The 15,494-nt window shown below is 37.6% G+C and overlaps 1 protein-coding gene and 1 long non-coding RNA gene across 2 annotated transcripts in view; one reads left to right on the top strand and one right to left on the bottom strand.

Moving 5' to 3' along the window:
- The window catches only part of LOC138418226 (uncharacterized), a 33,733-nt gene extending 23,685 nt beyond the window's left edge, over nucleotides 1-10,048 (top strand). The window contains exons 3-4 of the long non-coding RNA XR_011248457.1: nucleotides 7,297-7,390; nucleotides 8,298-10,048. This is a non-coding gene — a long non-coding RNA (uncharacterized lncRNA). The remainder of the gene's footprint in view (nucleotides 1-7,296; nucleotides 7,391-8,297) is intronic.
- Nucleotides 1-15,494, bottom strand: part of PAXBP1 (PAX3 and PAX7 binding protein 1) — a 31,727-nt gene that overhangs the window by 13,593 nt on the left and 2,640 nt on the right. The window contains exons 3-8 of the mRNA XM_069548996.1: nucleotides 11,159-11,335; nucleotides 9,297-9,518; nucleotides 8,326-8,429; nucleotides 7,553-7,770; nucleotides 6,850-7,039; nucleotides 3,152-3,275 (exon numbers count right to left, since the gene is read on the bottom strand). Of these exons, the coding sequence (XP_069405097.1) occupies nucleotides 3,152-3,275; nucleotides 6,850-7,039; nucleotides 7,553-7,770; nucleotides 8,326-8,429; nucleotides 9,297-9,518; nucleotides 11,159-11,335 (1,035 nt within the window). The remainder of the gene's footprint in view (nucleotides 1-3,151; nucleotides 3,276-6,849; nucleotides 7,040-7,552; nucleotides 7,771-8,325; nucleotides 8,430-9,296; nucleotides 9,519-11,158; nucleotides 11,336-15,494) is intronic.

Genomic DNA, 15,494 nt, shown 5'->3' with positions numbered 1-15,494 from the left:
TGACAACACTACCCCAACACAAACTGGCTGATTCCCTGTTCTTATGTCTAAGTAACAAAACTAGTTTATGCTGTCATGATGACAAGGTTAAAAACCTAAGTTATTTGTGTAAAGAGAAAAACAATACGTTTCTTTTTTAGGAATGAACTTAAACATCATATTGTTGAATGGTATGAAATGACAGCAAAGAGGTCTAAGCAGGAAGTATGAAAAAACACCTTTGTTGTAGGAATTTAATGATTTATTCTATGTTGTTCTAATTTTTCTTTGTAGAAATTTATTCTTTATTACTATTTTAAGAACAAGGGCAGAATCAACAATATAGACTAAAAATCTTATCTGAATAGGACCAAGTTGTGCCTTCTCAACCACTGCTTTCAAAGCACAATTCCCTCATTTCTTTTTTTTCCATTTTCCATCTCTCTCTCTCTTTAATTTCTAGGACAAATTTTCTAACTTAGCTTTCAACATTCCTATTTATACATCAATTACCATTTTCTAGTTTCCAAGGTATGGCTATTTTTCTTAGAATCTTTCTTTTTTATAGCATCTTCTACTTGTGCTACATGTAGGACCTCTTCTGCCATCTCCCGAGGACAGCAATTATGTGTTAAAGTTTCTCCTGCCACCTGCATTTGTGTCCTCAGTCTCTTTGGTCCTACTGCTTGTGTTGCTCTCCGATGATCATTAACTACGCAGGAATGAGACTGGAAATTTCGTGGATGCAGGTGGGAGCTGTCTAAGAGGCGTCTCCATCAGATCACTGGGTAAAAGTCAACCTTTTGTTGGGGCCCCCAGATAATAGTGTCTCATGGTCTTTTCTCTGGACCCACTCTCTTTGTCCAGAGAAGAATCCTGGAGACTCTCTTGCCTAGGGTAGAAGCAGAAATGGAGGAAACATCTCTCTGTGATGCTTTATTTCTACATTCAAGTTTGACACTATGGAGACATCCTGTAATACGCAGGATAGTAATGGGAAGCAAAAACCCCAGGAGGTGTGTGGGGGCGTGGGGGGCGGAATCATGTGCAAAATGAAAGGCATCAACTGAAGGTTTTTCCTGCTATCAAAGATCTGGCACAGCAACAGGGAAAATAAACCCAGAAAAGTGCTGGTGGCTACTTCAGTGCATGCTGCCTACCCCGGATCCTGCTGCTTTTAGAAGCTGACTCTTTCACCGCTTGGTAAACAAGATGCCCCAGCTCTGCCTCAACTGGGACTTCACTACATATCACAGATAAGTTAGCTTAAAAGTCCCAAACTATAGAAATGATTCCTGTCTCTTTAGGAGGCAGCCATCATTAAAGAAGTATTCTAAAGAAAATTATAATGTTAACTTAGCATAATACTTAAAATGTTTATATTTAGAGACTTTTTAAAATATATATTGAAGGAGAGAGAGCAGTCAACTCAACTGATAGCTTCCTTCTTTCTGTAAGAACTATATGCAGTAACTGTGGTAAAGCACTTGCAAATCTAAACAGAAGAATTTCAGGCTGTATTTTTGTTTCTCTAAAAAAAAAGATATCAGAAAAAGAAATCGATACTTCAGTATCCCATGCAATCTTCCTCAAATCTTTGGCAATAATGAATACTCCCTTTAGGACAATACTTTTCACTTTCTCATTACCTTTCATTTCTTTCCACCTGTCAATCCATTGATAATTAACACCCATCATTCAACCCTTACTCTGAATTCCATGTAAGTAAATACCTCCAAATTATAAAGAACAGATTATAGCTAGGAAAAGGTATTTGATGAAATGCAAAGCTCACACAACCATTTAACTTAAAAGGAAATTACTTCCCATCATAGATATAATGATTACCTGCAATCTGCCCCAGAAATCTGGTTCTGTCTGGATCAAAAGTGATTTGAGAGGCATGCATTAGTTATTTAGGTGCCCCAAATGGCACTAATCCAAATTTAAATGTATATGGCAAAAACAGAAGGTCAAAGCCATTCACATGGCTCACTCTGAGTCTGACTCATCTGAGGGCCATGTCACCATCTCTTTATGATGCTCCAGAACCCATTCGGCACACAGGAGAATGCTTTCCAGGGATTCAATGTCTCTCTAATTTAGAGGACACACTGTATGACAAAGCATTGTTTTCAGAAAGAATAAGGACAGGGCACTTTGCACTTGGAACACCTGGAGGGGCTGTTTAACATGCAGATTACTGGACACCATCCAAGACCTGGCAAGAATTTCTGGAGACAGGACCAAGAAATCTGCATTTTAAATTAACATCGTGGGTAATTCTGATGTATATATCCATTTAAGAACTGCTGACACAGGGACCAAAGAGATGACAAAAAAAGCCAGGAGAAATCCAACATAGGAAAATTCCTATTACAGTACTCAAGAATATAGAGGGCAATGAAAAAGTGGAATTAAAATGTTTTTTAATTTGTCTGGCTAAAGAGTTTCAGCTAAACTCTTATTAAGAGGTTTCTAATTCATTTTGCTCTTCCATAACCCACATCATAATGAAAGGAATATAAATTTTAAATTTCCAGATTTTTACACTAAAATTTCAAGAAGTTGTTGGCATCAGTTGACTTACTTAAAAACCCAAAAAACAAAAAACCTAGTTATATAAGGCAAACTAGAAAAAAAAAAAATTCTAATACAAAAAATTTTGCTTTATGCAAGGGATGAAGCTCAAAACTCCCCTAATCTTGGAATCGTATCATTTGTTAAGTAACAAAACCCTCTTACCATCCAAAATTTTCCAGCCCCTAACTCAAAACCTTGGTTATGATCAACAACAGCATTTGTGTTAGCATTTGTATAGATGTTAAAATGGGGGGAAAAAATCACTTAAGGACAAGTGGATACTGGTTTTAAGATAAAATACTGATGATGTCCTTACTATACTTTGAAGAATGAAAAAATATGCCCAAAGAAGACAGAATATTAGTACATGATTTACACTCCTTTGTGAAGCTGTATTTTCTTAAACACAATCCAAGCACATGCTATTAATAATTTTAGATCTACCTGACACAAGAGCAAGGAAACGCGTTTCTTTAAAAAACAAAAAAAAACAAAAAAAAAATGCCCTGAGATGTCTACGTTTCAATTAGGATGCACTAAGTAAACAAGGTTGTTTAATGAATAATAAAAACCTTCAAGATGGACTGACTTGAATGGCTTGAAAACTCCGAAGATTCATCTTTAATATCATCTTGTCGTCTTTGGACAAGGCGGGAAGCTCGCTGTTTGTACAGCTGATGTATTGCTGATTCAAGTTCATTAATCAGTGGCACCTGTAAAAATACAACACACTCCGTAACACCAAACTCCTCAGATGCTTATTTACTTGCGGGTTCCATATTATTTCCGGATTTCTGATGGAGTACCCTCTGGACAGAATAATCATGAATTCCCAATGAAATACAAACAGTAATTCAGTTTCACGACGTCTGGGAAGTAACACTTCTTCTTTTATTCCGTATATGGAACTATAATGTCCAGTGCCTAGTTGTTGGAGCAAAAGTTTAGTTAGGGAACTTAAACACTTTAACAACAGTAAAGAGAGTGAGTAAAGAAATGTCAGAAATTTTAGTGCTTTTCTTTTAAAGTACGTGAAAGTCCATTTTTAGTGTTCTAGCAGCATGATCTACCTTGCAATTTTTGCAGCTTAAAATAAACTAATATTGCTGTGTAAGACCAAAAAAATGGCTCTGAGTAGGTAAAGAGTTTGCTAATTGCCCAATTTTTGACATTTAAATTGCTCTATCATTCACAAAGACCAAGTACTTTACAGTAATGTGATACTACTTTTTGGCTTTACTACACATTTAAAATGTGAACTGCATTCATTTATATTAATAAAGTGAATAAAATTTCTAGCTATCATTAACCTGTCTTAAAAATCAATCTATTTGCAACTGAGAAAGTTCTTCTCTTCCCATCAAATATTTAATTTTTTCCATATTTTTAAATAAATAAAATTGCTTGCATGAATTGTTGCTTTACAAAATCAACAGGTTTTTCCAGGTTAACAGCCACAGCTAAGCATTCAACTGGTTCATACAGAATACAAAAAGCTTATGGAATGAGACCTAACTTAAAAGGAAAAACCAGAAAACATCCTCTTTTTATAAATACCTTATGCTATATAATCAAATGCTATGAAACTTTCACAAAACACTAACAACCACTAGACATACCTGAGGAAACCAGAAATTCTAGTTTCCTGATGGTTAGTGCGAATAAAAAAACACACTATTTAGAGTTGGGCAACACTGGCACCAAGTGTTATAGCAGCTTCCTGAACTGAACAGACTGCAAATGGAAAATAAAAAGAAGCAGGTGGAATAAAAGCAATTTCATACACTTGAATGATTCCATTGCAAAAGCAACAAATGTTCACAGAAATGTCAAACTGATGCAGTTATTTCATTCTTTCATATGCTACACCACAGGAAACAGCATCCCCAGACTTTGATATCAGCTGAGCCCACAGACTCTAACTCGAAGATTAACCATAATCCATTTTTCAAGCAATTATTGTCATATTATTGTGACTCACTCACCCACCCCCTCATTTTTTGCAAACCGTACAGGACTAAGGACAAATGAACCTATGGGCCTACAATGCACTCCTTTAGTCCTGGAGGTTATTAACACTCTTCTTACTGCCTGAGGCTGCATCAGACAGAAACTTAATTATTCAATTTACAGTTAAAATTCTGATAATGTAATTTTTGTTCAGGTAATTACAATGCCTTTTAACAAAGCCCTGAGAAAATTCTGAGAATAAAAGTCCTAAAGCACATTTTCACCTCTCTTTCATGTTTCTTAACAATACTGATTTATGATTTATTACAAGAGTGCACCATGACAATTTCTTTACCCTCTCCAAACTCAAAACTGCTACTGACTACCATTATTTCAAGACCAAATTTAAGGCAAAGAACACAAGAAGGAAGATGACTCCAGGAAAACAAAACAATGGAAAGTTAAAATAATCTGCAAAAATAGAAATCTAAGCTCGAAATCACTTAAACCTTTATAATGAAAGAGAAAAAAACAAAAGAAAGCTTATCTTTTTATGGTCTTACCCTGACACAGTATTTTTATAACTGAAATGAGCATTCAAATCTATCCAATTATTCCTCAGTATTTCCAGAATGACAATTTATGACATTATTAACTTAGCAGCAGGCTCCATAAAATCAAATGGATATGGAAATGTCAAAACAAAATAAAAGTTATCTTCAAAAGGGAATTACCTACTTCTCTTTTAATTAAAATGTAGCCACTATATAACAGATATGGTTTACGATCTGTTTCAAAAACATTTACCTAAGTGACTCTGTAAAACCCTCAGCACAGTCTGAGGTATACTTCCCTAGAAAAAGAGTAACCAGGAGAGAGAAAGCATACTGCTACATGTTTTCAAGATAATAAGCAACTGAAAACAATATGAACTAGATATTCTACTAGTCTCTAACTCAAGAGTGGTACAATCTAGGTGATCGTAGGGCTCAGTCTGCAATCACAGTGTGTAAGTTTACTCAAGTAAGTTGCAAAGCAAAGACCGAGATATTTCCAAGAAAAACTCCACAGGGACAAATTTCACTTACGAAGTATGGTTTAAGACAAAGATCCCTTCTCTAGTCACAAAAGCTTCCTGGGCCAGCTCCCACCACCATGCCCCCTGGGTTCACAAGGGCTTTGTTAGTAGGACACACCACCAGCTCTGACATTTCTGTCCACTTCCCCTCTTAACTCAAGCTCCTCGGCACAGAATCGAACTTATATTTCCTTCTCACCCTGGTACTTATCACCCTAAGCCACAGACCTGCCATAAGAGCAATTACAGCTCAGAATGTAGCTGCTTCTCCAGATATCAGATGATCAGGACAAGAACACAAATCCTCCAGAGAAGACTTCATGGATCTGACCAGACTGGCTGGAATCACTAAAGCTCATTAGGAAGACAGAGTTTGGCACTGTTCTTTAGCCAGTCTTTGGCCTTAAGATACTGATCAAGAGGTAATAAAAAGTTAAAATACTCATTTAAATATACTATATGCCTACAAATCCTATGCTAATTCATATGACCAAGGATAAGAGAGAAGGTGCCTTCTAATCCTGTATCCCATGAAAGTTTAGAGACAGGATACTCAAAAGTAGTATAATTTTAATTCTTTTGAAAGGCAAGGCTGTGAAGTCCACAAATGCCTTTTTTAACCAGTGCATCAAACAACAGATTTGTCTTAAAGAAAAATCAATTAAAAGTTGCTTGAAAGAGAATTCTGTGTGCAGCTAACAAAAATGCAAACAAATGGTACAACAGAATGCAAATAACTGCCAACTGACTATCATACCAAAAAGAAAAAAACTTGGAAATGAGACCTTAAAACAAATTATGGTCAATGAATGGTTTCTGAAATGGATAAAGCGCAGGCTTATTCAGATGAAAACTATTACTAGCAGTGGCAATAAACTTTATCTAGAATAAAAAAGAAAAACTAATAAAATTTTGCAACTTTATGCTATATGTATTTGGAATTACTTATAGAAACAGTTTAAAGGTAAGTTTAGATCTGAACCGTAAGAAAGAAAATTTCATCATGAGTCTCATATTCTAATAACCGAGGACAGGATCTGCCAAAGTCTTTAAATGTGCTTTGAATTATCTTTTTTGTTTTCAACAAAGGCACTAAACTGCCCCTAAGACAGAATGCTGCTAATGAAGTAGAGAAAATGAAGCATGACTTTTCATCACTTCTAAAGCTAAAGTCAGTGGATATTCTCTGAGAAATATAAAAATCTAGACCTCCCTAAGTTTTGCCTTATTCAAAGAGATTAATATTTTTGCATTCTTACCTTTTCACTGAAACACTCAAGCAAGTCTTGGACATACCCTCGCATTTCTTGCAAAAATCTATACCGTTCACCAATACCCCCAGAAGACCCTTCTAGTCTCTCAATGGCCCTGGTGGAGTCCGCTCGGCTCTGCAGGTGTTTCTCGTGCTGCTGTCGGTTTGCTTTGTGCAGTTCTTTCATGGAGTCCAACCTTAAGAACAGAAGAGGATAAACATAACACATTTACATCTGCAAGTCTATGCTGTCGGGACACTTGCAATATTTCTAATAATGCATTTCGTTCCACTATTAGAATATAAAAATGCTTGGAGTAGATCTTTTCATCTGTACTCCTGCTTTGCTCAAGAAAATGGCAGTCTACAGACTTCTTATATAAAGTTATTCGGTGGGCTAACCAAAATCTCACTGTTTTGCCTTCCCCCCATATCTTGACTACATTTTTTTCAGAGTCCAAGAGGAGAAAACTAAGAACTGTCTTCAACCAGATCATGGAGTGGTATTTAAAAAAAGAAACTTCGAGGCTTCCACAGAAGGAATCCAAGTAGGTAGCAGAACAAAGTATGAAGTCATCTTCTGGTTAGATTCTGAAGATAGGCCAGTCAATCTTCTTTGCTGATATTCTGTATCTGCTACCCCAGACTACATGTTGCCTGAGGGAACGGAAAGCTAGAAGACAGGTCTTTAAGAAGTTGATCTGCCCTACCTGTCTTTAAGCTGTTTCTTTACCAAATCAATAGTAACGGGAGTCATCTCATTACTGGGAGTTTTGAAAGGGACTGTATTATCTGTTTTTTGAGATTTGGCATCAGATGATCCATAGGCTGAATAACTATATGGAATGCCATAGGATGAACCATAAGGCATTGTCTGGTAGGTGTTCTGGTAGTACATGTTCACTTCCGTGGGCTGACTTGCTTGAACCTAGATGAGAAATGGGATATATATTAAAACCAGTAGCTGAAACTACAAAAAGAATAAAAAACTAACAGGAAATAATAAATCCATTTTTTTAAACAGTATGTAATTAAAGTAAGTAACTGCAGAGCTTCTCAAAATCAAAAGTAGGGCTAGATGAAATTTCTCTTATGGGATTACTGGATTCATTTCCAATAACTTTCAGGAAAACAATAATGAGCAGGTTTTGAGTTAGGAGGGACATTAAATTGTGTCAAAACACTAACAAAAAGAAACTTTGTGTGACATTTCCACTGAACTACTTACTTCTATAGAACAAGTTGTTTTAAATACTTTGGAAGATGTTTTTCATCTACAGTAAGATTTTTGCACTACTGAGAAATCCATCTTCTACAAAATAATTTTTAAAGTCAGAAAAAAAAAGTTGTACAAGAAAGAAACATTTAATCTATACAGTAGACAGTTTTTCCTTTTTTGGCAATGTGTTTTTGACTTCAACAAAATAAGCTAGAAATCTTTATTCACTTTTTCAGGTTTGAAGCTTAGCTGTTTAGCTCTCACCTGCGGGATATTGATTCCTTTCCTTATCTGCTCCTGCTCCCATCGGCTGAGCTCTTCATCCTGCTCCCCAGTTACTAGAGCGTCATCGTCACTCCCCTCGATACCTATGGCCGTAAGCAGGGAGAAAATAAGTCCAAAAAACAGCAAGGGAAGAGATGCTACCCTGATATTTCACAAAATCAAGCAAGAATATTGGCGTGAACTCAAACTTACTAAAATTAAAGTGTCTGTTATGATCTCTCGTATTTGACCCTTCTGCTTTACTTGTCTTAATGCACAGTTATCCCTTAAGCAAGAGGCAGTATCAACAGTTAAAACCTTAGATAGGCTTCCTAAACTCTGTTAGTTTGACATCAATTCAACAAAGAGAAGAATGAAACCTAATGCCTCCTCAGAACGAAGAACCAATTAAATGTATTTATAACATGTTGGGTGCTTAGCACAATACCTGTCACACAGTCCTCAATAAACATTAGCTATCAAAATCATGCTACATTTCCCCCAAAATTCCAGTAAGACACCTAATATCCAAGCAAGAACAGTTCTCCAGCATTGAAAGTGAAGTGAAAGTCACTCAGTCGTCTCCAACACTTTGCAACCCCATGAACCATGGAATTCTCCAGGCCAGAATACTGGAGTGGGTGGCCTTTCCCTTCTTCAAGGGATCGTCCCAACCCAGGGACTGAACCCAGGTCTCCTGCATTGCAGACGGATCCTTTACCAGCTGAGCCACCAGGGAAGCCCAAGAATACTGGAGTGGGTAGCCAGCCTATCCCTTCTCCAGGGGATCTTCCTGACCCAGGAATCAAACCAGGGTCTCCTGCATTGCAGGCGAGTTCTTTACCAACTGAGCTATGAGGGAATCTTCAACATTAAACATAGTTTAAATAAATATAGATACATTTTACTTGATTGTAGTATCAAATAAAATTTAATAACAACAGGCTTACTACTGCACTAAATAAAGTTACCTATTTCCTCTGCAATTTTCTGTCTCTGTGACTTTTCTTTCACAGAAAAAACTATTCGGCGTTTCTCATCATCATCTTCATCATCGCTGGCATCGTTCTCATCTTCTCTAACAAGACGGCCTTTCCCAGGCTCACTATCATGAGGAGTGAAATCTCCCAATTCCCGGGCCATCTGACGTTTTTTCCTTGCCGCATGTATAAAAGCTGCATCTGGAATTTCTCCTGGAAACAAACAGTAAGGATTAGAACCCATGCCACATTAGGAAGAAAGGTTCTATTTTCTTGAAACTATGAAAGATAAAAGAATCTCTCCAAGACAGCCATGCATAAATGATGTTCTAACATCCCTTGCTGGCATCCCCGCCCCTCTCTCCAAACTCTGCCTGCTGTATGACTGGTTCATTTTTTTAACTTAGTTTAAACAGAAACTGAAAGAAGCTAAGGAAACAAGACAATATATACAATGGCAATATACACAAGAAGGCAGGGAGGGGAAAATTCATGAAAACAGTTTTATTTTAATGGTTTTTATATTTCACTTTTAAGAAATAAACAAAAGTAATAAAGTCATATTTATTACTGAACTGGAGAACAAAACAAAAAAGGGATCTACACCTTACAACCCTAAAACACACTATTAGATTTAGAGTGTATTTCACCTGCAAATAGTTTTCAGTTCACGTGAAAACACATTGAATATATAATCCTGTATCTGATTTTTCTTCATATTAAAATGTAAGCTTTTCCCTGTTGTTGTTTTGCATAAACAATTTTTAGTGGTTTACAACATTCAATAGATAAAGCATAATCTACTACATAATCAAATTAATTAACACTTTCACCTACAGTAAAAATTAATGCCTTGCTATTTTTTGAATTTGTTATATAAGTAGCTATGGGATAGGAAAATGGCAACCCACTCCAGTATTCTTGCCTGGAAAAGGACAGAGGAGCCTTGCAGGCTACAGTCCATGGGGTCGCAATGAGTCAGACACAACTGGGCGACTTCACTCACTCACAGAATATCTCATCATGTAAACGCACCGTAACTTAACTTACTAAGCTATTCCTCTCTTACTAGACATTTTTTCTAAATGTTTTTCATTGCAGTTAATGCTACAATAAAAACATTATTTCTGTGGGATATATTTATAGCTATGGAATTACAGGTCAAAGAGTAAGAACATCTGAAATCTCCTGATTGATAATGTCAAACAGCTTCCCATAAAGACTGTACCAATCAGAATGCTATTAGATCTATGCATGTAATTTTTCACAACTTTACAAACCCAGAGCAAACATTTTGACTTAAAAAAAAAATTATTATCATTTTCTTGGCTGTTTTACATGGCTTGTGGAAGTTTCCAGACCAGTGATCAAACCATAGCAGTGAAAGCTCTAAGGAGTTCCCACAGAGTAAGCATTTTTAAATTTTATAATGAGTTAAATGGTTACTCTTTATAAATAAATCTGGTGACTAAGTATTTATTCAAAAGCTGATTAACCAGTGAATAGATCTGAGAACTATTTCCATTAAAATGTTAAAAAAAAAAAAAACCCTGACTATAAAGCTAGCAGCAATTTTGCTTTTGGTAGCAGTTCTTGAAAAAATTAAAATCTTAGTCTGAAATACATTTTTTAAAAAAAAGGACTTTTGTACTATTTATCCATTTACCTGAACCCCTCGTTTGTTTTGAGAATGAACTTGGGAAGTTTCTAATTCTCCCTCATTCTGTATTTGCAAAAGGAACAGATGTCGTAAGAAACACCACTTAGCTAACTCCTTCCTTAACGACCATCATTACAGAGGGCTCATTCCTGAGGGGTCACTTCAGTCCTGAGGAACATCTGCAAGTACGTACCTGGACGGAGAACATTTAAAGAAGATAAAGCATTTGAAAAGGCTCCACCAGCCTTTGGCTTTTCTTCCTCCTTTTCACTTTCCATATCCATTTCATCTTCCCCGTGTTCACTGATGATAACTCCATCTTCTAGACTGGCGTCCTTAACATGACCTGCTTTGTCCAAAGGTGGTTCGTCTACATTTTTGAAAAATAAATAAATAAATAATACAACATATCTAAAACAAAATCCATAAATTAAGGAGGCACTTTTAATGCAATTATGGGTTCAATTCATTAAAGCATCAACTATTCTAATTGTTTATAAAGATACTCAAACTACTGACATGTGAAATGATCACAGCAGACAAGCAGAAGGCAGAAACAATACAGGAGACAGCGGGATGCATGGGGCCCTGCCCAATCCCTACCTTTAGTTAATTTTATTGACATTTTACCACTTCACCAAAACTAACTTCTCCCTCTAAACTCTCATAGGTAACTGTTCTCACCTCTTGGAAGCATTATTTCACTTTACACGTCAGTATTTCATTAAACTCTAAATCCATTTGTGTTAGTCTCTCAGTCATGTCCAACTCTGTGAGACCCCCATGGACTACAGCTCCCGAGGCTCCTCTGTCCATGAGATTCTCCAGGCAAGAATACTGGAGTGGGTTGCCATTTCCTTCTCCAGGGGATCTTCCGGATCCAGGGATCAAACCTGGGTCTCCTGCATTGCAGATTCTTTAACGTCTGAATCACCAGGGAAGCCCATTTGAGGCAGCTTTCTATCAAGAACAAGATAGAAACTTCTCTGTAATGAACACTTTATGGGATATCATCTTAGGTTATAACCATCATCTGAAGGGTGGAGACCCAAAAGTCACAGTTACACTGTGTAAACCCCTGATGCTGTTGCCATGACTGAATGTTTGGAACAGTGGGTTTGTGACTAAACCTGATTTTTCTGGCAACCTGAAACTGGGACAGAGACAAGTTAGAAACTAGTTAGCACTAAAAACCACCGCATGCAAACCAGGAAGGGAGCTGTGGCGTCGCTACACTCCATCACAAGGGCAGGGAAGAGAGCTCTCTCTTCTGCAGGCCATTCCGGAGGCCAGCTTCAAGACTCCTTTCCTGCCACAGGCTTCCAGGTGGCACCACTGTCACATTGGTTTATACCAAATGGTTTATTTCACTTATAACTAAATAGTCCTATTACACCTTCCATCCCAGGCAAAACGCAGAAAAACAGGCATTTTCCACCCTCAATCACTGAACCTGGCAACGTACACACGAGGCACCAAGAATATAATGAAAGAGTGAAACAAAAAGTTCATTCTAAATATGAAAGATACCCTTCTGTTGTTTCCCTAGCATGTGCCCCTCCCCAAAACTGCTTCAAAAGTTCTCAAACCATCTCCTACATCTCCTACTCCCCTAAAGAAGAATCCTGGGGATAAGATCCTACCCCCCTCACCCCCTACCGCACAAGTTTACTTAGAAGACTTAGGTCACTCTGCTTCAGATCTCTTAAATTTTTTTAATTCACCACTCTACCTCATTGCCACAGACTCCCTCTGAAGTGCATTCTGAGGCTGAGATTTTAAAACTCACTTTATCAGATGCATAAAGATACTGGGAGTCAAGAACTACCCGTTTGCTTTTGCTCTCAATTAACATTAAATCAATGGCTTTTAACAGACAAAACAGAACTGCGAAAAGGTTTACTTGATCCAATATGCCCAGATGATTTCTGCAGACTTTAAAAGACTCAGTGTTGCAATAAGTTCACAAGTTATTTGCTTGTGACAGAGCAAATACAAAGTCCAGAACATGGTGACAGATGAATTTTTGTTAGTCTTGTATTATCCTTCCAGACAGCTTTATAAAAAGAGGCTCCTCTTGAGCCTCAGTGTCTTCGCTACTTTAGGAAACCTGACGCCACACATATTCTACTCTGACTGTGGGCACGTTCTCCATCTCCTCTATTCTGTCTACAAAGAGACACAGGCTTCTCTTTAGCAAAAGAACTTCGACATGATCCCAACTATTTCTCTAGCTATTGTCATCTGCTCTCTCTGCCAAATGTTCCAAAGCAGCCGTGTGGACCTGCTACCTTCCACTTCCTCACCAGTTTGCCAGACTCGACCTTGGCAAACAGCCTTTGATATCTCCCATTCCAAGCTTACCAACTAAACCAGAGGCTGTAGCCACAGCTAACTGATACAGTATCACTGAGCAATTGAGCAAAACATGTTCCTTCCTCTAAACAGGCAGAGCTTGGCAAGTTAAATTAGTCTCTTTTGCCAGATGCCCCCCTCCGCCCGCCCCCCAAAACCCAGCCACCACACCAACAGCCCTTCCTTTTCCTGCCCTTCCTGATACTATTTCATACAACTGACACTCATCATCTTGAAACTTTCCTATCTGTTCTCCTTTGGACTTTATGACTCTTTGTATCTCCTGAGTAAACTGTCCTCTCCATGTGTATGCTTATTACAGGTGAGGTCTTTGGTCCTCAGGAATATTCCCTTTATGCTGCAGCCTCGATTCCATTTACCCCTGGCTTCAATTATCACCTCAATCAACACCAAAACAAAATCTTCATCTCCAACTATTCACTGGCTATTTCTACTAAATTCAAGTTCAAAGGTGAACTCATCAATTTGGAATATCCCAAAGGTAGGTTTTCTAAGTTGTTTCTACCCTTGTTTTCCAGTTAATGCACCTCTGCCTATCTAAGGAGGGCTGGGGTAGGAAAAGTTTGGGACTGTGAGCTGATTAGTGAAACAGGAACAGCGACCTATAACACAGAGGCTCTACCTTTGGGGAGGACATTAATTGAGTTATCTGCTAAGTAGGAAATCAGTTAATATGAAAACAAGTTGGCCACATAAACTTTGCACCTGCTTCAATTTTTAAACCCAGCAGTAAATGGCCTTTTCTCAGTTCTCACTTTTCCTGAGCTTTCTTCAACTTCATCATACACAGTTGGTTCTTAAGAGATTTGGAAAAACTGAAGCAGCTTCCTAGACTCCAAACTAATCCGTTCCCCTAAAAATACTCCTCCTCCCACCTGCATTCCCTATTTCTGTATATCACACACAATTATCCTCTCAGTCACCTGGCACAAAAGCTCAAATCTATTTCTTTTAGATCTAATAGCTGAAACATACATTATGTCTATCAATTCTTCCCTTGGAATACTTCTCAAATAATCTTTTTCTATTTCTTCCCCCACAACCACAGCAAACATTTTAAATTCACCTAGAATTTCCCACTGAGTCAGGAAAAGCCTCAGTCTTGCTCAACTAAGACCTTTTTAAACCCACTATTATTGGATTAAAGCTGGCCCTTGCATTTAAACTTCTTTAGGCCTCTAATATTTCCTTGTGCCAATCCATGCTGCATGCTAACACCAGGTTAAGATTTCAAAAGTCATTTATCATGTCACCATCCTGGCAGGCCCCTGAAATGGCAACTCTAAACCCCATACTAGATACTAAACATCCTTCACAATCTGTCAGCAACGTACCTTTCACCTTAAACCTCTGCATCCCCCACAAATCATCTATTCAGCCTGTCACATGTACTTGCTCTTTTCCAAAACAGCAAGTCTCTGATAATAGCCCCACACCTCCCCTATTTTCTTTGCAATTTAAAAGATCAAAAACCAGCTTCAAATTCCACTTTATCTATGAAGCATTCCTTCACCCATCTCTAAAAAGAAAAGTGTAGTTAAGCTTCAAGTCACTCACTAGACATTTTGCCAAATTCGGGATCCAGTTATACACTGAAGTGATGTCTCCAAAATTAGACTGCAAACTTGAGATACAATGACATACGTTCCCACATCAAGCCTATAGTGGAGAACTGGGCAATAATAATTCTATCTTTAATTTCACAAAATAAAAAGATCTCCCTAAAACATTTGCATGAGAATAACTAGACCACAGCGTATTATCATGAAATCACTTTCCTAAGGACAAATAAATGCTTAAAAGTTTAACTTAGGTTGTGAGAGGACATAAGAGATGTTTTGTACAATGTAGACAGGTGCCACACACCCAGGAGTGTGCATTCATGTATCTGATAAGGCTGCTAAATGGGAACATTATCAACCTTAGACTTAGGGGGTTCCTAAAAGCTCTCGACGAATTAAAATGACTGTGTAAATAAAACCAAAGGAACCCAAAACTTGTCTCTACAAAATACCAGTACAGAATACAAGTACAGGAATTTGCACAGTACTCCTTCAAAAAGAAACAAACTGTGTTTCAGGTTTAAGTGGGAAACCTCTCTGCTCAACAGCACTCGCAGCACTAGTCAGAAAACTGGAAGAATTTAGTCACTG

The sequence above is a fragment of the Ovis canadensis genome, chromosome 1, assembly GCF_042477335.2.
Source record: "Ovis canadensis isolate MfBH-ARS-UI-01 breed Bighorn chromosome 1, ARS-UI_OviCan_v2, whole genome shotgun sequence".
Taxonomy (NCBI): Eukaryota; Metazoa; Chordata; class Mammalia; order Artiodactyla; family Bovidae; genus Ovis; species Ovis canadensis.
Note: the sequence above shows the minus strand (reverse complement) of the source record. Positions and strands in the feature narration are given on the sequence as shown.